At 37.7% G+C, this 21,394-nt stretch overlaps 2 protein-coding genes across 2 annotated transcripts; one reads left to right on the forward strand and one right to left on the reverse strand.

Moving 5' to 3' along the window:
• The first annotated feature begins 1,427 nt into the window (after positions 1-1,427).
• Positions 1,428-6,208, forward strand: LOC113681641 (histone chaperone asf1). Its single transcript, XM_027198751.2, has 4 exons — positions 1,428-1,683; positions 1,787-1,902; positions 4,122-4,298; positions 4,887-6,208. The coding sequence occupies exons 1-4, from the start codon at positions 1,575-1,577 to the stop codon at positions 4,950-4,952; spliced, it is 468 nt and encodes a 155-aa protein (XP_027054552.1). The 5' UTR covers positions 1,428-1,574; the 3' UTR covers positions 4,953-6,208.
• Positions 6,129-21,384, reverse strand: LOC113681650 (uncharacterized). The gene is made up of 31 exons (XM_027198761.2): positions 21,080-21,384; positions 19,049-19,738; positions 18,378-18,560; positions 17,913-18,008; positions 17,528-17,634; positions 17,180-17,363; positions 16,587-16,853; positions 15,805-16,077; positions 15,394-15,516; positions 14,765-14,884; positions 14,573-14,670; positions 14,224-14,412; positions 13,855-13,923; positions 13,631-13,736; positions 13,259-13,393; positions 12,813-12,888; positions 12,121-12,244; positions 11,859-11,911; positions 11,386-11,518; positions 11,175-11,272; positions 10,598-10,700; positions 10,033-10,195; positions 9,858-9,924; positions 9,542-9,608; positions 9,151-9,236; positions 8,898-9,024; positions 8,709-8,750; positions 8,224-8,400; positions 7,854-7,899; positions 7,400-7,518; positions 6,129-6,781 (listed from the first exon to the last, which is right to left on the reverse strand). Exons 1-31 carry the CDS (start codon positions 21,135-21,137, stop codon positions 6,689-6,691), a joined length of 4,272 nt encoding a protein of 1,423 aa, XP_027054562.2. The 5' UTR covers positions 21,138-21,384; the 3' UTR covers positions 6,129-6,688.
• Between the last annotated feature and the right edge of the window lie 10 nt (positions 21,385-21,394).

Below are 21,394 nucleotides of genomic sequence, written 5' to 3' on the forward strand. Positions count from 1 at the left end.
TGAAGACAGCATTGAATGTCATCAACCGTCTGGTCTGTCACTAACTTGCAATTTTTCTGCCGCGAGTCTCACGCCGTATGCGCGGTCCTGAGTCGGTGGGTATTTAATCAGTGGAAAAGGTTGCAACTCATACAGTTTGACCATTCGCAAGGAACTTACTTGAATCCTCTTGCTGACAAGATCTTTCCGGTCTAGCTATTAGCCATCTACTTACAAACCAAAAATTACGCCGATCTTAACTTCTCACTACTCCGATTTTTTTGCCCGATTTTTGCGGTTTTACACGTGCTAAAGAATGGAGCATCAAAGTCGTGTGAGGCCTGGCCACTAGAAGCTCCATCCACCACTTATCATTTAGCGCACACCAAACCGTGAAACTTAGGTAAAACAACTGACATGGCAAGCCACACATGACTGTTTCCCTTTGGTTAGTTATGACACAGGAAGGCTCGATTAAAAACGGGTCGCTGAAAAATTATTTCAATCAACCCGCCTTCATATTGAGTAGCTCACATCGAAATTGTTTATTCTTGCCACATACCCCCTCCAAAATAAGCCTACACTATCCCCAACCACCCCCCCCCTCTGATAATTATTTGATGCGTGTTCCACCATTTTTTAAATGAAATCGAAAGTGCACGTGTTCCTGCTGAGATGTACATAAAAGTTAAAAGTATGAAGCCAAAATACTGAACAAGAACGCAATTTATCTCTCACTTTCAAACATTTTTGTTTCAGCACAAGTGTAAAATTTACTTCAGAACCTCGGTTTTACATGTTTTATTTGAAATGTTAAACACACACACTCAGACAACTTTAAAAAAATTACTGACCTTCGGTTTAGTTTCTTCTCGGAAAATGAAGCGAAATATTTGAATTTCGCCCTCAAGGTCTTTGAAGACAACTACATGATTTTTATTCTTCGTAGCTTGCTATGAGCAAAGGCCCGCCAATAATCTTCATTACATTGTTTAATGCACAAGAAACTTTTTCAGCATTCTTAAGAGGCTTGCGAAATCCATATGCCTGCTTTGGATAAAGTCTTTTCATGGCGTTTTCGCACATGAAAATTTTTCGAACATTAAGGAGATGTTTTGCAAAAATTTTGATCGATGGTGGACGGCCGCGTCCAAATTTCCCGCCCTCCTTGATGTCATCGTAGCCTCACTTCTATGAAGCCAATAAATGCAAGCTATAACCAGATATGGTTCTTTTGAGATGCACTGTCTTCTTAGCTTTTTCTTCGTGAAAACTAAAAAATGCAGCTATTTTTTCGAGAATCAGGTTAGTATTCTATATTTTTATTGAAAAGAAAGAGGTTTGTTTTTCCCACTTCTCTTTCGACATTTTTGACCGTGAAGTACTGAGGCTCTTTGCCTGCAACTCTCGCACATGCGCAAGACCATGCGCAATAAGATTTTCATTTCGCGCCAGATTAGAAATTTTCCGCCATTAATGTGAACAATGACGAATGTGGAGATCTCGAAGCATCGTGTCTGACTTGATTGCTTGGATCAATCTCTGCCTTTTCCACGGCCCTTTAAACAGTTCATGTGGTCTTCTGAATAGTGATTATGGCAAAAGTTCACATCATCGATGTGACAATTGGCCAAAATCCGTCTTCGTTCTGCAGTGACTTTGAATTTCAGATTACTTTCGACTGCACTGAGGAACTTAACGAAGGTTTTCACGTTTTATTTGTACTCTGTTTCTTCTATAAATGTCATGATTGAATAGTATTAACTCTCTTCATTTAAATCTATTTTCTCTTGTGTAAATCGTGTAGATCTAGAGTGGAAGCTTATTTATGTTGGATCGGCTGAGAGTGATACTTACGATCAAGTGTTAGACTCTGTGTTAGTTGGACCTGTCCCGATCGGAAGACACACTTTTGTTTTTCAGGTATTTCATGACATGTTTACTATTTTGAGATAATTTAAGCTTTTCCCATACAAATTCCAACATGAATTCGTACGATTTACCCCTGTAATTAATGCTCCCTGTACATGTACAATTGTCATCGTGTGAACTTCGAGTGATCTACATTCCCCCTATTGTCAACTTCTTATAATTTTGTTTGATGTACTGAAGAATTTTACCGATTTCATTATGTTATTGTTATGACCTTGCAAGCTTGGTGTTGATGATGTGTTTTTGATCGATGAAGAATTAACGTGAGGTCGCCAGAGAGAAATCGTAGTTGTATGTTTCGTTTTGATACTGAATTCATTTGATGAGGACTTCATCCATAAATGACCAACGATTTTACATCAACTTCCAAAACTTAGCATTTTGTCGACTTAATGTCTTTCCATGTACTCCAAGTCTTATGAAGTTGAGTAGTAGAACATTCAGAAAATTTTTCCGAGAGTTGTAGGTTCGTTTCTGTTGGTAGCACTTGGAATTTCTTTTTCTTAGTTTACCTGTCATTTGCTGAACAATTTCATGGTTCAATCACTGAAAATTTTTGAGTGTCTGCGAAGGCACTTACCAGTACCATGCTTTGTGACCTGCTCTCAGAGGGTGAGTAAGTTTGGTTTCTGTCAGAGTTAGTAATCTCTGGACTAGGTAGTTTAGTTCTTCCTAACATCACATACTGTCATTCATTGTGTGGTGCTGAAGCACAGCTTATCACAATTAAGAGATTTCTAGTCAGATGTCATAAGCACAAATACAAATTTACAACCTACCTTCTAGAAAAACAGGATTCTAAAATACCCAATTAGGTAGCGAAGTGAGATTTACATCCTCTTAGAAATTAAATCCCCAAGAAAAGAAAATGATACATAATGATAGAGACAAATCTTGTCATTACTCCAAAGTTAATACAAACCATTTTAAAGATTTCAAGATAATTTGTTCAATTTGTTACCTTTTTTCTACTTTGTACTCTTTTACTCCATAGTTCAAGATTTTTTTGTTTTGTTTTGTTTTTGTTTTTGTTTTTTTTTTGAAGAAACAAAAACTAACAGACTATTGCCAAAAGTAAATGTATTTGTGACAGTTCATGTACATAACTTTTGTTTAAACAGTTAACACTTATGTGTCCTGAGACACTTGTTAGATAATTTTAAAACTCCACTTGGACCTTGTAGATTGACTTGGGTTCAACCCTGAAGCATATAAAGGCAATAACTTGATTTCAAGTTCAAAAATTGGTGATTATTTGGTGTTTTACTGTCTTGTATCTTTTGTGGTTGGTGCAGTATTTGTAGTGAAACAGGTTTTTACTTTCAAAACATTTCATTTTTGTTTGACTATCACTCAATTTTTCTACATTGATAAATGCTAATGCAACCTCTGGCCACGATAAGGGCATCAATATAATCAGCAAAACACATCACTTTACAAGCCCAGGCTAAAACCAAGGGAATGAGGTGATAATTCCAAGTAGAGCAAATTTCCCAGCAAAAATCTAGTTACTCTGACATTTAAAATAATTTAAAATTCAAGGTGCAATCCAGTTTTTGAGTTACAACCTTTTTGATTTCAAGTCTTCCAGTCTTCAAGGTGTAAACTTATCATGATTGTAGCCCAATACATTGTAGTGATGGCATGTTCTTAATTTTATAACAATTTTTTCCTTGCTGTGGCTGAACAGAGGATACTTTCAAATTATCACTAATGCTTGTCAATGAATACATGTAGATTGGTTGATGACGTTTCAACTTTGTTAATGAAGTCCTGGGAGACATGTAAAAATGATTTTAGAATTAAGTAAGGCAATTTTTCTTTATTCAGCTTGAAAAGCTCCAGCTCCTTCAGTTTAGAAGTTATTTTAAGATGTTATGGATATCATTTGTTCTAGGTCCTCATCATAAAATATTTTCATTTTTTATTTTGTTCTGTTCATGCTGCACTAGACTTTGTTTTCACCCATAAAGGGTACTTGTGTCTATCTTTTGATATTACATAAATTTCCTTAAACCTCCAAAACTTCCTTTGTTACACTTTTACAGATGCATCCTTCAACATTTAGAAATTCAGTCTTTTGCACTTTTTGTTTAGGTTACAGTTAATGTTGAGGGTAAAGATTGTGAATAAGCCTTCTTTGCCCTATTTTGTACTTTAGTTTCATTTGATGCAATTGAGACATTTTTAATGTTTCTTCCCTCTCTTAGGCAAAATATCCAGATCCTAGTCAAATCCCAGATGAAGATTTGGTTGGTGTAACTGTGATCCTTTTAACTTGCTCATACAAAGACAGAGAGTTTGTACGTGTAGGTTACTATGTAAACAATGAGTACATTGAGGAAGAAATGAGAGAGAATCCTCCCACAAGGCCTGTCATAGAAAAGGTATTGTTATGATAAATGGCCAGCCATATGCATTTATGAATTTTAAAACCAGTTAGAGTGTTGTTCATTGATTGTGTGTTGTAAACTACCCTGTATTTTATTTGTTTTGCATTTTTTTGCTTAAGCTGCATGGACAAGATTTTGTTGAGTTCGTAAATGCAGGTGTTTGTTTAAATTTAACTACTTTGGAATAGCTATAAACATGTATTTAATTTATCTTCACATTTAAAATTTTCCTTTTTAGTCAATATCTTGAACCAGTTAATTTTTTGTTGTGAATTCCTCACCACAGTTAAAAAAAAATTGCATAGTAATCTGTAGGGAGTCCATCATATTTAGTATAAGACCCTCTATGATTTGATCATTCCATTTTCTTTTAAGTATTAACCCTTTCACTACCAAGATCTAATTAGTAATTCTCCTTACTATCTGCCATACAATTCTTATGATGCTAGTTCAGAGAATTTGGTATTGGATCAACTAATAATCCCATGGTTGACATTCTTCTCTATTCTCATCACCTGCCTACTTGTGGGAGTGAAAGTGTTAAAGTGTTAATGTTTTACAAACTTGTATGTTTTCTTTCAGCTCCAAAGAAATATACTTCATTCAAAGCCACGAGTAACAAGATTTAAGATTGACTGGAATGATTAACTAAAGAAAGCATGCTTTCACATTTGTTACAAAATTATACAGCTGTATTGTGTTATGGATTGCTTAATGACCATGAGATTAGATGTTAGATTTTAGCAGGAACAAAAGGCTGGTTGAAAACTTAAATATTGAATTCTAAGAGTGTTATCCTCTATGCAAACACATGTGCAGCAGCTTAGTACATATTTTTATTATTTCTGTTCTGAATTATCATTTCAATGTTAGAAAAAAACAGCATCCTCTAGAATAATAAGGAGGTGTTGCATTTTCTCAGCACAAAATGAGCTGCGTTTTTCATTTGATATGAACGTTATAGTCAGCTCTTTAAGAAAATAATGTGGAACATCCATCCCAATGCAAACTCTAAATTATTTACTTAAATGGAGACACTTATCTTCCTTCTTAAGGTACACTGTACAACTAAACCTGAATCTTTGTATTGAATAGGAAGGGGATATAAAGTTGCCTGTATGATAAGAAAAAGTGAAAATTTTCAAGCATCATGACAACACATCCCTGTGTTACACTATAACTCTGTTAAAGCACTTCTTGTTACACAAAATCCTGCCAACTCCCCTGTAGATGCTTCTTTGGCTATACTCTCAAATGGTTAGAAAAAGTACACAACTATAATATAACGATCACAGCTTTCAATGCAGAATTTGAATCTTCGCTGATTTTCCACCATATTGGCTCAGTAACATTTGTCATGCATACTTCAGCATAGAAAAAATAAATAAATAAACCAGTTAACACAAATGATCAGTGTATAGCGTTACTTTCAATACACAGGTTATGTAAAAGCCTTGAGTCTCTAAGATGTAAGAATAGTTTTTGGAAACCATCTTCCATTTGCCTTTCCTCTAAATAAACCAGCTTGTTCAGGGGCATAATACAAACCCTCCGCCGAATCAAGAACCAGTGCCTTTCGTAACATACTCCAGACCACTAACCATCAATCAAAAGTTAAGCTTTTCTTGTAGTACCCAGCTATAATGGTCTCCTTCAAAGGGTTGTTGATTGACGGTGAACATAGAAATATCAAGGAACAAGACACTTCGTGCTGATTTGTAGAACTGAGTTAGAATTTTCCCGAATGCATGAACATTTTGGGTATCTTTCGGCGGGGTAGGTGTTGTGCTTCCCATGTAAAAAAAAATTGTACTGCAGCATGGATTGTATTGTATTATTGAACACTTTATTAATTGGAGATGTACAAAACATGGATGTTTAGCAATAAAATATTTCTGAAATTACGGGAAAGAAATCTTCTTTACAAGGTACACACTTCACGGCCCCTACTGCGCGTCTAAACTGTCTTAGAGCCTAGTTTTCATATTTACACTGCATCCCCATCCCTTCCTCCCTTGCTGTTCTTTTTTTTTATGACAGCAAAAGAATTTTACCAAGCTTCCGCCAAATCCTTTAAGAAAATCTATGATTTAGAACGATTTTTTATATTTACCATTTTTGATAAAAGAAATCAATTTTTTGGACAGATTTTTTCTAATCAAAGTATTACGTCAGTTACATTTTGATTGCATTTCTCAGAAACAACGTGCCTGTCGTCCGAAAATTCTCATTTTAAATTCGGAAACAGGTTTGATCGGGAACCTACTTCGAGGAGGCAGGACTGCAGCTTCATGTGGCGGTTTCGTGCATCAGGCTTTTGAGAGGGCAATGATCTGTACATAAAAGGCATAGTAATACTACTTGTTCCCATTACTTGTGTCCTGTTAATGTTCTTGCCCATCTTTATCGCTTTGTCGCGCATTTTCTGATGCCTCACTGGCTGCTGACGCTGTTGAGTTTCTATTGCTGTCATAATGCTGTGGAAGAGAGGACGAATCCAAGTTATTAAGACTCCAGTTGATGAACTGTAGTCGTTTGTCTGCAATGTAATCACTTTCGATGTGGATTGATGAGACCGCTTCGAGAGTGGCTACATCGAGACACAACTGATAATGGTTCATTGCCATTTTATTAATCACGATAAATAGGTGAGTTTTTAGCCATCAGAAATCCTCTCCTTACCCAATTTTCTCAACTGATCGAAAAGAGTTCTTTAATGTTTGGTAACTGCTCTCCATAACTTTGATAGATAGACTTCGCAAGAGCCAGAACTGTGTCATTTTGGTACATTTGCGTCCAAAAACCAAAAACAAACTAAAAATCACGCTATTTTGAGTTACATCATAATAAGCCATGCCAAAGGGACTGAGTATTGAACCTAACCCGTTTAAAGAGCGGGAAAATGCGAGTGGTCAACTCGTGACTGCTTTTCCTCGGCTGCTCATTGGTTGGCCGGAAAGAGCTACTTTTTTTAACCAATCAGAGAGTGTGGTAAAGAACAGCCTGACGCATTTGGACGCTCAATCAAAAGCCACTTTGCATAGCAGGGAAGCACCGACATCACTTTATTCATAACTAAGCGTTCTACTTCTTACCTGATCATGATTTGTCGGTTTTTCTGAACTCGATTCACTTTCTCCACTCAGACGCAAGTTTCTTACAAGACTCCTACTTTGTTCACCGGTTGAAACTCCACGCACGCGCACTTGCCCATCTGAAAAGTGGTTTCGTTTAGTAAGATCATTTGTTCTAAATCATCTCGCCTTCACATCAGGTTTTGCAAACAGATTATGGGTATCGTCCTTATTCGGTAACATTTCTTTTGGGCGTAGCTTGAGCAGCTCAACACGACCGCAAGCCGTCAGAGATATACGAATAGTGTCATTTCGATATCAATTTCTGTAAAATGAGTACGTATCAAATACTTTTGCAGTGACAAATTAAGTGAAAACTATGTTTAGGTGGATTTAATGGCCTTCGAAATCGACCTAGGTTTAAAGTTAGTTCGGATGTAATTTAAAAAATCGTGCGTGAATTAGACTGTCTTACTTGTGACATGCATAACAAACGTATTCCTTTTGCTCTCTATAGTACCCTGCAAGGAAAAAAGAATCTCTTTTAAGATTGTCAGTCGTGGAGCCCACAGCTGTGCAGCTTCGAATTTATTCTTGATGTGATTTGCAACTGCTTTATTCGGAACGTGGGTGTTGCATGTATCAAAATCTGTGCTTGCCAAGTACTTTATGTCATCAAAAAATTAATTCTCCCTTGCCCTGAGAGCGTTTTGTCGATTTTGTTAAGATGAGGGAAAAGAAAGAGACTGCAGGCAGTTCTTTATGCAGGCCGTAAACCAATGTATGTCTAAAGAGAATTGCTAAGCAATAGCATCAACTGTTGTTTTGTTGCTTTAATTACTTACTAGTGAGTCAGCTGAATCGCTCATTGTTTGATTTTTTCCCTTAAAGTTGTCAACATGGCCCCTCTTTGATTTGGAATGAGAGTTTGATTTGCTGGATTCGGAGCTTGATGGTTTCGTTAACAAGTAGCGCTTGTCTTCTTCATGACAACATAGCACTCGACGATACTCACGGCGAACCTGCCAGTTTGAAAGGAACGGGCATCTTGGAAGTAAGTACATTCTTTGTGGTACAAAATTGTTTCCCGGCGTTTACAGCTTTAAAATAAACTTACAGGGATGTAAGGTTTCAGTAGTAACCGACAGTCCAACTGGAAAACTAGATTCCACTGCGACTGACTAAATGACGAGTTGGTGAGTGAGCTGATGGACTCACTGATTGACTGACTGACCAGCTGCCTGATGAACTGACTTCCCTGACTCTCTGACTGAGAACGTGAAATGATACCGAAGCAAAATCCTCTGAGGAGGACTCACTGATTTCTTACCTTTTCATCTCCAACGCAGTGAAATAAAAAGATGAATAAACCCTACAGGGAATACAAAAAATTTGATCATTGACAATAAGACTATGAGCTAATTCCTATATTAGGTTTTTTGGGAGTGTATCTCCTCCTTCTCGTGTTCAAGGCCAATACTCAGCAATCAAAGACGACGAAAGATTTCACATACTTTACCTGAAGTGTGTTAAAAATGGCGAAAAAATAGGCCATAAAAAGTGATTCTTGATTGATATAGAACACTCCAAACATCCATGAAAGACCAAGAATACAAGTTAAGAGCATGCATGCTTTTGACCAACGTCTGAAATAAAGACAAAACAGAAACAACTTTTGGTAACTGACACCATAGGAGACTCGCACAGGGCATTGAGCAGAGTTGTGTCACTTTGTTATATTTGCTTTTGTGTCAGAAAACTTCTGTTCTCACCGTATCCTTCCTGTTCTTTTCCTGTTACTTGATGGTCCAGACTTGGCCATCACATGAAAAGTAATCCCCAAACATACGAAGTTGAACTGCGGAGTATGAGAGTGTTTAAAATCGTCTTAGGCAACGCCATTTGTTACTACTATAGAACAAAGTCTGGAGACTTTCTGGAAATTCATAGTCCATGAAAAATTCAGAGATCAGTAATCAGCGCTTAAGAGGAAGAACAGCTTGTCGAAGATAGTACCCATGCATGTTCCGTTTTTGCATTTAAACCAGTAAATAAAATTCGGGTTTTCAAAGTATCGAAATAAACTTATTCTTTACTTCTCGAAGCTTTTGTGCTTTTCATACAGCTAAGTAAAGAAAAAGACGTGATATTCAACCGTCTTACCGCAAGTACCAATAAAACTGGTCCAACGAACGACCAAATGAAACCACGCTCAAGAGAAAGCCAACAGCTACAGAGACCGAAAAAAGTCATCCATTAGTTAATGAATGATAGTTATATATAGTTAATCAATTATTAAATTTATGAATCTCCTTTCCTTTATTTTAATTCCTGTAACAGCTCGAGGAGCGATGGACGAAAAACTCAAACTGAAATAGTATGATTGCTTTTCCTTTTTGTTTCGAGCTTATAGTACATCTGTCTGTGTATGTTGTCAATATTTTTCAATTTTATAATTGATGACAATATTACTACTCACTAGGCGGGAGTACCATATCCCTCAAGAAACATGACTCCAGAAGTGGCAACTATCACTACTGGTAAACCTGAATAAGAGAAACGGGAAAATAAGTACTGATTACTTCACTTCTTTTACTCAACAACACGCTCTTTAAAAAAAAAGCTAAAATAAGGATATAAACTTTTTTTCTTACCCCATCCAACGACAAAGAAAATCTTTTTACTCTTTGTTGGTGCAGTTTTTGTGTGAAAGACTTTTACAAGCATCAGATAGAGCATGACTCCTTCTAGTGCCATCCAAGCAAAAGCCACCAAGAAGAAATAATGCAAAGCTATGGCAATTCCTCTACACACCCACTGGAATAGATGAATAAGAAGCCGTTATTTCATGCTGAAAACTGTAACAATTTTCAAATAAGTGTCTTTAAGAATTCGGTATTAGTTCACTAACTTTGTAATTTATCTACGAAACCTGTGTTACTTGATTCAACAGAGGCTAAACTAAGCGGAGTAATCTTTATGAATGTTTGGCCTTCTTGTTTTCTCCAAAACCGTGGAGAAACATAACCGCTCTCTTTCTTACTCTACCTTAAATTTTTAAAGTGTTGGCAATGGCAATGCGCTCGATAAAAGTTAAAAAATTAATGACCTATAATAAATACGCTGAGATTTCCATCACCTGTGTTTAACAACTGCACAAGGCTATAACAATCACAACTAATGGACAATATTTAGTTATATTTCCTATGACGGACTAACCTCGTTTTTAGTTTTGTTGATACCAAACAAAAACAGCAACTGCGCCAAGATCAGAGCAACTGACAAGTTCTTGTGAATAAACGTACGGGCAGATTTGGAAAACCTGTACACGGTATTACCGTTTAAGTACAATGTTATTAACAGAGTTAGTCAGAAAATTATCAGATTCAAGAATTCACAAATTCCCTTTTTCCTTCGATCTGATGTAATTGATGCATGTGACCATGAACGAAACAAAATTTCAGCAAAAGTGCCACAATGCAAACTATATTCCAGGGACTCTCTTGGGAACAGAAGGATGTTCCTTCAAAAGACGTATCCCTTCAACAGAGATACCAGACGCAAATGTTACAGAAGCATTTGTCTCAACGTGGACCAAATTTTCTGTCCTTCTAATAGGGGTTTTTCCTCCACTGAAAGTAGTAGAGAGAAACGTCATGCGAGCACTTTTCTGTTGGGATCAAAGTCTGTGCGCTCTAAACTCAGGTATCGCCTGTGTAGCGGTGTCCCAAAGTAAAGGTTTCACTGGACCATTAGTTTAATACATAATATGATACTGGACGGATAACGCAGTTACCTGAAGAAGGAGAACGTCAGGAACGCCAAGCATAATGCTACGACAGATATGCTCACTCCAACATAAGTTATAAGTGTTAACGCAAGCTGATGAGGTCTCTACAAGACAAACAAAAATTTAAAGTCCCAGTAAAATATGATTGCTTTGTCGACATCGGCGATTTTTAAAACGGCTCAAATCCTGCATTTTTCATCTTCCATCACAATCTTACCGATATACTAGATGACACGTCCTCTTTGACACTCATCAAGACAGCAAAGCTTGTGAGATGATAACAATGACAAACGGTATGGGTCGCGTTTGTAGAATTTACTTCACATCCAGCGTCAGACCAGCTAATATTTCTTGAAAAACAAAACAAACAAACATTGAAAACTTAGTCAGGAAGGATCGCCATCAAAAGATTCTTTTATTTTTAAAAGGGAACACGGCACGTGGTATTTTCCTGTTTGCTCTTTTAGCTAAGAGATTGACTATCTAGAAATAACTTTGGCAAAGGAAATAAGGTCGTATCTGAATCTATCTAGCATAGTATCCTTTTCCTCTTTTGTTACGTAAGTAAGGGCTAACGACCTCACGAAGTTATGAATCGAAAAAGCATTGACACTAGGCTGACAGTCGACCAAACTTATAAATGAAATAACATGACGATTAAAGAATCATAAAGAAAAACAAATTATGTACTTGTGTGTCTCCAAAAATACACATGATGGTTCATTCTTTCTCCCCTCGACGTCCTATATAAAAGATGCAAAGATTACAAAGAGGAATAAATAATCTTAGTTTAAACGGGTGATGCATCACTCTCCATACTTTTTCTTTGACTTCCTATGAAGAACCTCCTATGGGCTTACGATGAGCTTGGTATAATTTTGAGAAAAGTATGTTTTGTTAATTGATACGCAAATATCACTTTATTTGAAAAGACAAGTGTTGTGGAACCTACCACAGAGTGACCCAACGTTATCATCACAGGATCCTTGAACGTTTTGTTAGCAAGTGGACGAAGATTTACAGATACGACGGCAGAGGTTATAAAAGGGTGATTTGTCATCTGGTCAGTCTGTCTACTGCGATTCAAATATACAGAGCAAAAATTATTTCTAAACTGTCACTTTAAGTTTCAAACTTTAAAATGACAGGTCTTGCACTTAGAAGCCTGGCGGTGTATTAAACTTAAGAGCAATTTAACTTAAGCTCTATGAGCAGTTCTACTAAGAAAGGAAGTGCTTCTTGAATTTAGCTGAAAATTAACAAATAGTATACATATCCTATTCTGTAAGTCTATGGAAAGACCACGAGAAGGCTCTCATTAGCGCTGCAGCACGAACGGCGAAGCCTGCAAGATTCAAGCCAGCGAGCGAGGCAAGAATTCGTTTTTACTGGGCAGAATGTCATCCTTACTTTCCATCATGATTATGCTGTGTTTTGTACCAGTGTATGTTCTTAATTGCTTTCTAGCCTGTGATAGAAACGCGTCCTTGCGATCGATGGTGACTTTGTTAGATGAAAGTCTTAAGCAGTACTTCTTCACACGAATAATCATGATCTAAGTCAAGAATGCTAAGTTTGAAAAAATCCTAGACACGTGGACCTAAAAACTTAATCAGCTAACGAGAAATATTGCACTAAGTTTACCTCTGCTTTCCCCTTGGTGTCAGCAAAGATCCAAGGGTTTTGAAGGAAACAAGCGTGGCAAAACCAGGCCTAGGATCTGTGAAAAAGAAACAGGTTTTTTTAGTTTCGATCAACAAAAGCAACAGTTGGTCTTCAGATCATTACATCTTATATCTGTAGACTTTAATTCTCATGACCAACAGATAAATAAGTAGTTATGAAATCTCAGTTGATAACGAAATCACCCGTAACGAGCAATCGAACAAAGAGGTAGTCTTAAAGAAGGGATTGTAGTTTGAGTGTTTGCAATCTTAGGATATCTCGCCCATCACAGACTAAAATCTGATAGTAACTCACTCATTTAGACCCTTAGCGCTGAGTGAAGCAAAGCTCACCGATGCCTATTCCTTCTGCTATAGTTTGAGGACTTTTCAAGGCTCAAGACTTAAAATGGCATGGGTCCTTACCAAATGAAGAATCTCCCATTAGCCAAGATATCGGAAAAGAGACAGCATTCATTGAGGTTTCGTCTTCCTCCGCTTGTTGTGACATAACAAGAGCTTTTTTCCTTCCAACATTCTGTAACGACTCCACGCTAATCACTGTAGGGAAATTAAGACGTAGAATTCACGTCAGCTTGATAAAAATTTTCACCAAAGCATCCCAAGAAAGCCCCTCTTTTCCTAAGATTTACATATAAATCGCTTTCACCTGATTGGCCCTACACTGGTACGTTAGTGGGCTTCATAATGTGAAAAGGACACCTGTCAATAGTAGCTTAAGAAAGGGCAAAAGTAGAAAGAACGAGCTAATAAAGGCTACTACTTAATGCTACGTACCAACATTTTCCGTATCAGCTGATTTACTTTGCGAAGTGTTGGCCATATCCAAAGCTACCATATCTAAATTATTAATCAGTGAACTTGCCTTCTCTGTTTGGGAATCCTGTAAGATCGTAAAGATACAATACCTTTTCAGTATATGTTGAAGGCAATTCACTTCGTCGGTGGAAAAAAATATGTCAAAGTTTAAGAGAAACTTCTGATCTTATATATCAAGTTACCTTTGGCATGTACCGCCAAGACAAAAGGTTTTTGTCATGTATAATGTTGCTTGCAGTTCCAACGACATCCTGAAAAAGGGAAAGTGTTTTTTGCTGGCACATCAAACATATTTTCATAAATTCTCCCTAACAACAATTTCAATTAAAAGAACATTACATCAGGTTATAATTCAAATGGAATTAACTATTGTTGGTTTTTGATTGTTTATAGTACTGGTATCATTTTAAGTTGCATGCTTTGGAGCAAAAAATATCACCTTTCCTCGGAGTAAAAGCTGCCAAATGGATATAGACTTCGCTTGGAAGTTAGTAACATGACAAAGGAAAAGAGGGAAAAACTCAGTGATGTTAACAAATAAACAAGCTAACCTTAACGAATGTCTCTGAAGCCTCTGCACTTTCGTTCTTCTCAACTCTCATCCCTCTCTCTGATAACACGCCGATGACATCGACCAGTAACTTCAGGTCGCCAGCATACAATGGTTTTCCAGACTTGACGTCAGTCAAGCTTGAAAGCTGACTGGCTAACAAAGATACACTGACGTTTGGATTGTTTAGCTGAAAATACACATTTATGCGTACGGTTAAAAGAAAGTAGATCACACATACGTGAAAAGGTTACTGTTGAAAAAACGTCGTGCAAAAAACGAAAGTAAATTCAATTCGATTTAACCATAAACAGTGTAAAAGCACGAAAAGCAAAAACATGGTTCCATACCTGTTTACTGATGTCTGACATCCACTTTGAAACACAATCACCAAGATTAGGTAGTTGCCAGACTGCGGGAGTTCCAGTGCAGCGCCGCAATGCCACGCCTGAAAATTAATGGAGGGTATCTCAACATTAATCGTGCCAATTAGCAAGCAATAAACGTATTTAGCCACTTGCTTACGACAAGAGTTGACTTACCGACTGTCCCTTCAGGGCAAGCCGCCTCGTCTTCACGGTCGACCATTGTTCTCCTCCATTCAATGCCAACGAAATTTTCTTTAGGACAGAAGGACTCGTCGCCTAACCCTTCCGGGATTTCTAAACAATGTATACTTAGCATTAAAAGCAATCCTCAACTGCGAGGATGTGGACCCTTCTTGTCTTGTCATACAATTATGTGTATTCCACCGCGTAAATTTTCTACATTTATCCACACTGATTTGTTGCTGAATTCGTCGGAACGGAGGGTTGTTAGAGGGTGCGTGTGACACCTGCTCTTTGCTCCGAAAACCTGATGATGATTTACAATAGAAGTGAAACAACCCTATGTGCTCCCTATATCAGTGAGATGCTGGTGAAGATCGCCTCTGAAAATCCAACCTAAGCCACTGTAAATCATTGAATGTGCTAACATTTAGGTACTGCGGTGTTGTAGGCCACAGAGGCATACCACATGGCTTTAAATAGCCTATTTGACCCAAAACACATAGTACAACCTCGTTCGCTTTTACGGCTCCCTATGACTGTCACAAAATTCCCGTTTATGTCCTGAAATGAGATACCACCGGCCTAAAAAACTACGGATACTTGCTATATTTACAGCCCACCTTCACAATTTCTTCCTGTGCCAATGTAACCAGGCTGACACTCACATGAGTACGATCCTTCAGTATTGATGCAGGTGGCTTTCACGTGACATATGTGAGAATCATCTACGCACTCGTCGTGGTCTGTACCAGTGAAAAGAAATGAAATATGTGAACACCTCCATCGCAAGTCTAACATGACACGCTTCTCAATCACGTAATCCAAGCCCTTTGTAAGAGTAAGATGTTTTGTCCAGAAACCCGACAAATCAAATTACCAGACTGTTAAACTGCCTTGCTGGTCATAACCTTACACCAAATGCCCTAAGATAACAAGAGGGATAGGAGTTGATTTCCATAAAGGAAACACAAGTGCTCATTTAGGGATTATGAGACACAAGGGAAGTTTTGGTGACGCCGTACTTTATCTACCTGGCGTTCTAAAGCTTATATCTTCGGGCAGAGACGGTCCAAAACCTAGTTCGTTCCAAGCCTGTACGTTTAGCAAATAGTTGGTCAGCTGTTTCAGGCCATCGATGCGAGCGTGCGTCTCACTGGTTAAGATGGAAATCTTGTCTTTCTTTGAGCTGATGGTCAGGCGATATGAATCAGCAAAGTCGACGCTTCTGCCGTAGAAGGGTGAGCTCCAGTTAAACACCACATGAGACCAGCTTCTAGAGATGATGCTTACGTCTATCGGTGAATCTTATAATAAAAATTGATTAACAGAAAATGAATAGAAATCTGAAATTTCCGCTATTGAGGTTATCCTTCCCTGAAGTATTCTCAAAAGTGTGAATACGAGCAGAGGCTAAATGCTCAATGAGAAAGATACAGGACTAAGATAAAACAGCTAATCACAAATCTGCAAAATCTGAAAGACGCATGTCAGCTTTGCTTCACTGTTATCTTCGCTCTGCTTTTTGACAAATGGAAAAGCAATGAAATGTCAAAGCAGTTCACATCACTGATTTTTAAGTGCGGAAAAAATGCGCTTTACCCGTGTTTAAGTGGTTTTGCAGTGCTCTGACTCTAGATTAATAGAGTCTGTAACCTAACTCTCTGATCCTTTGATTCGTTGGTGTGTTGTTTTCCTTAGACCAATCCCAGAGCTTACTTAAGGAAAACTTGTACCTCGTTTGCCGTGCGCTTCACACCTTTTTAATGTGATGAAAACTGAGAGATTTATGGTAACACAGTGTCAGTACACTTACCGATGATTGGCTCAAGAGCGATACGCCGCACCACGTACGCCATGATATACATGTTGTGACTATTTGGAATATCCTTAATTGAATAAGCACATGAGGTAACATTCCCATCATACACCTCGCGGACGTGCTTTATTCCTTCAAGATCCTCCCACTTAACGAATGCTCGGTAGAAAAACACCTTGTATTTTTCACGTGGTCTTTTCCATGTAACCCGAAGAGCTTGGGATCCATCCACTTGTAAAAGCTTATCCTTGACCGAAGATTTATCTTAAGGGTAAACAGAAAAATAGGGAGTCTTTTCCAATTTTAAATATTTTCAAAGTGTTCTATCAGGTTATTTGATGTAACATGATTAAACTGTGTTTTACAGAAATGCATAGCTTTGGTCATAAAAATAAACACTTATGAAATATAGAGTGTTATTGACTCTATTGCTCTAAAACAAACATACTTTCTCAAGTATGGGAGGTGAATGAAATCACGTTAAACAAAATCATCGAGGCGCCTCAACTGACCTTCTCCGAGTATTAATAAGAGCCTTGAGAATCTAGCTAGCGATGAGTCGACCTCCCTGATCCAAAAACTACGCTTACCATCATATTCTGTCTCTACTGTTATCACTGCAGGAACACTGTCAAGAAAACGTTTATCGCCATAACTTTCCACTTGCACCATGTACTTTGTGTTCATACGCAGTCCAGTAAGGAGAAATGATGTTGAGGACCCCCCCTTGATTTCTGTGGGTTTTTCATTGGACTCTACCTCATTGTACCTGATCTGAAATGTACAAATTTCGTGTAATAATGCTGCAATGGCAATTTTATCCAAGCTATCTAACAGCAGTATGGTGTTAAATCACAATCAAGATGATGGCTACTTTCTGTAGTGCGACAATTTTTGTGTTACAGATCTAGATGAGGGTATTTCATTGAATGGTGTACCTTATATCCCTTGATATCCTTATAACTTTCTAAGGGCGCTGTCCATTTTAGTAAGACATTAACGTGTGACTTCATCTCCACAGTGAGGTTTAGAGGATGGCCTAAAACTAATTAAAGAAATAGTAACGTAAACTCAAAAATCCTGCTGTGTGAAAAACAAACGATTAATATGAAAATGTACAACTCCATATACTAGGATAAAGGAAACTAAAGTAAATATTCCACAGATTAATGTATTTACCTAGAGACTCAGGCAACTGAACAACTTTTGCGAAATTTGACTTTTATTTCTTTTTTTGTTTTTTGTTCTTTTTTCCTTCTTAAATATTTGTATATTCGACGTTATGTTTCGGAAAAAGATGGGGGTTCTATCTTTTTCACTCACCTTCTCTTTTGGTCCAGCACTCAACTATCTCGCTTGATGCTCCAACAGCCATACGTAAAGCATTCTGAATGCGAAATTTGTACAACGATCCGGGGTCTAGAAATAGAAAATATTACGTTGCTTTCCTGACTAGATTAGATACGGATGAAATACGGGTCGGCTCATTTTTATATCAAGAATAATTTATGCAGGTGTGTTTGAAAGCTCACGAACGCTCTGATTTCTAGCTGTCCGTTAGCCATAAAAACAATTTTTATTCCCAGAAGGAATCAAAATTGTAGCTTTCGAGTTAGTGTAGAGTAAGGCAATCACTCAGACAAGTACGTGATCTGAAAGAAAGAATTCCTCTTGAAAAATTAAAGGTAATTTTAGAAAGACCGACCCCATTAGCACTTTCTCAAAGTTTGAAAACAGAGCAACCTAGGGGAGCACCTCTACCTAACTTTATATTACAGTGGGAGTTACCAAGATCAGTGAAATTTAGCGTTAGTTTCTCGGTCCCTGAGATAAACTTTGTCCAGTTTAACAACTTGTTCCACCGCCATACATTGTACCCCGTTAGTATGTCATACGTCATCGGAGGAGGAGTCCATCTGATTGACAACCATCTCATGGAACCTTTACAAGTGGAGTTTAGTTTTGGAGCCTCTGTTAAGGAAAAAAAAGTCTCAAGGGTCAACAGGATTGAGCAATATTACAAGTTCTTAAACAGAATAAAAGACGAATGATGAATAAAGAAGGGAAAAAACTAAGAAACTAAGAAAAAAACAGCGCACATCACAAGTCAGCGAAGATTATGATTGCCATCAAACGATTATAATAAAAACAACTACAGATTTGCACATTAGACATCTCTGGCGTCAACTATTCACAAGTCATTTGGTGTAATCAACTGAGTTTCACTACTTGATCGTCCAATTAGACTTAGAATGAATCGATTAACAAAATCGTCCAGATTTCTGACCGAGCCGAAGAAGTTCGCTTTGTACTGTTATATACACATTGAAAAATGTAGAAATTCCAGATGACTTTACATGAGTCAAAAGCCTAGGTAAAGCATGTTTTTGCAACACTCCTCCTTCATGGTCAACACTATCGATAAACTGTCCCTTTGCGCTCCTATTAGATATACCAACCTAACTTATGACGGCAAACCCATTTCCGCTCATAAGACGTCATCTTTCGATAAAGCACTGTTAGATCTTCGTACATAGCTCGAGCATCAACACCAGGATGGCTCATCTGTGCCCTGGACAAACTCAAATGGTGTTCTAAGACATTTGATCGGTTGTTTCTCCTTGACGTTTCAACCTTACTTGGTGAGGCCAGGGCAATCTGGTTGCAGTTCTGAAATATCGCTAGTCCCGATTTTGGCTCCCACGTGAACATCACGTGCGACCATACTTTTGGTTTAAGGGTTAAAGACCCATTCCATTCTCTTTGCCCATCGTTAACTTTAAGGACAATGGTGTTGTTCGCTATGTCATCTGATTCCTTATATATTGTAAAACCCTCTGAGTATGTCAGGTGACTCGAGGTTCCCACGAAATATCTCTTGTTCCTATTTGGGTAATATTTCAGCCATAGAAAAACTGTTAAGGCCTCTCTGCATCTTGAAGGTTCCGCAATGCAGGAACCTGTAAAGTTTCCAAGGTCAACCCAGGCTCTTCCGTTCGTATACAAAAAGCCGTTTCCGGGCCCTCTGTAAAGAACGTTCTCGATTTTACCATGTTTGACTCCAGTAAGGTTGGTTTTTAAATCAGTCAGGCCGTTAAGACGATTTAGGGGCCAATAATGAGCAGTAGAATTAATCAGACGAAGATTATCTGAAATAATGAAATAATACTATTAGGATCCTCTTTGTAAGTCACTTTAAAATCTAGCCTCTTTTGAATTGTTGAATTTTAATTTAACTCAAGAGGCACTAGAGAGATAAATAAAAATAATGTAAATCATTCTCGGCTTCCCCATGCTAACTAAATCTTATCACTTCCGGATCTCTCTGTCAAAAAACAAACACATTTTGCTATATGTCACTTCATATGCACAGTCAACGCTTAATTAACTTGTGATGTCATAGATGCTACGAAAACAAAAACAACATTAGACTAACATAAACAGAATTTGACACAAAGGAAAGTAATTAAGTCCACTGATCCGCTTAGGAAAAATTCTTCTTCAAAGTGATTTTCGATACGTAATCTTTTCCAGTCGGGACTATCTGTTTCGCGGCTGAGAAATCCATTTTTTAAGTTGGAGGTTGGAGTTTTAGATGGCATTTAACCTTAAATAAACAGATACTCTGACTAGACGCAATGGAAACTTTCCAATTCCAAAGCTGTTCTGTCAAACACCACAAACGGCCAGGCGGTGTTTCTTTGTTTCATTCGGCATAGCTTGCGATTTGATTATGTTATCATCTGATGGTATGTTTTAACCTAAAACGCATATAATTGGGAAACAATTCGCTATATACAAGACACGACGTAATGTCGAATTGTTATTTGCTATTCATGTAAACTCTTAAGCCCTTTTGAACTAACTTTATTCACACATATGCCTCTAAAAGTACGTCTTCATTATATCAGTGCTAGTGATGGTTTGCGTATGAACAAGAGACATAATAATTCCATCGCTTATCGAGAACGTTTGTCGTAAGGGACGGCCGTGCTCACTTGGGAAAGCTAAAAGATCAGACTTGTGATACCGACACAGTTTCTCTCTGGTTGTATACTTGTGATAATCAACATTCTGACTGTAAAAAATCCTTTTTAACCTAATTGCAAAGTTACTAAAGTGTGTCCATAAGCGTATGACTGTCTGAACATATCAGTCTTTAAGTTAATTCCACTTTCGCTCCGCATAATCCATTCGAACGCGGAGCTCCGATCGTAATCCGAAATATGCTAGGAAAAGAGAAGATCAGAGCAGTGATACTTGTGTTTACGAGCGAAAAGGTTTTTTTCGTTTGTTACGGATAGAGGCCATAAGTAACCTTTAAGAGAAGCACTTAAAGACATGGAAATGATGCCATATCATAATAATAGAGTAATTAAATTCCAAAACAGCGAAAGAGGTACCTAACTTTCCAAGTTGCATTGGTATGATTATGGTTACTATTAACTACAACATTCAAATGAAACGGTAATTACTAAAAATCTGCTCACCTGCCGTTCCTTTGATCTGTGCAATCGATAACAGCAGCATGCAGCAAGCAACCTTCATTGTTTAATTGCGCTCCCTTGGACCACGTCCTTAGTTGAAATTCACTATTGATGAAAATATCAGTTTAGTCTCCTTTTCACGCAGATAAGCAATCGGCTAACAAAGCTGGAAAATGTCAAACAAAAGCATCTTTCAGCCTAGTGTCAAAATAGATTAAGGTTGCTATACGTGTTACGAAATGCACAAAGCAAAACTTGCTGCTACCCTCAAGGCTCTAAAGTGATGTCGGTTGCTTGGGTGAAGACGCGACGTTGAGT

This window comes from Pocillopora damicornis, chromosome 11, assembly GCF_964200805.1.
Source record: "Pocillopora damicornis chromosome 11, jaPocDami1.2, whole genome shotgun sequence".
Classification (NCBI taxonomy): Eukaryota; Metazoa; Cnidaria; class Anthozoa; order Scleractinia; family Pocilloporidae; genus Pocillopora; species Pocillopora damicornis.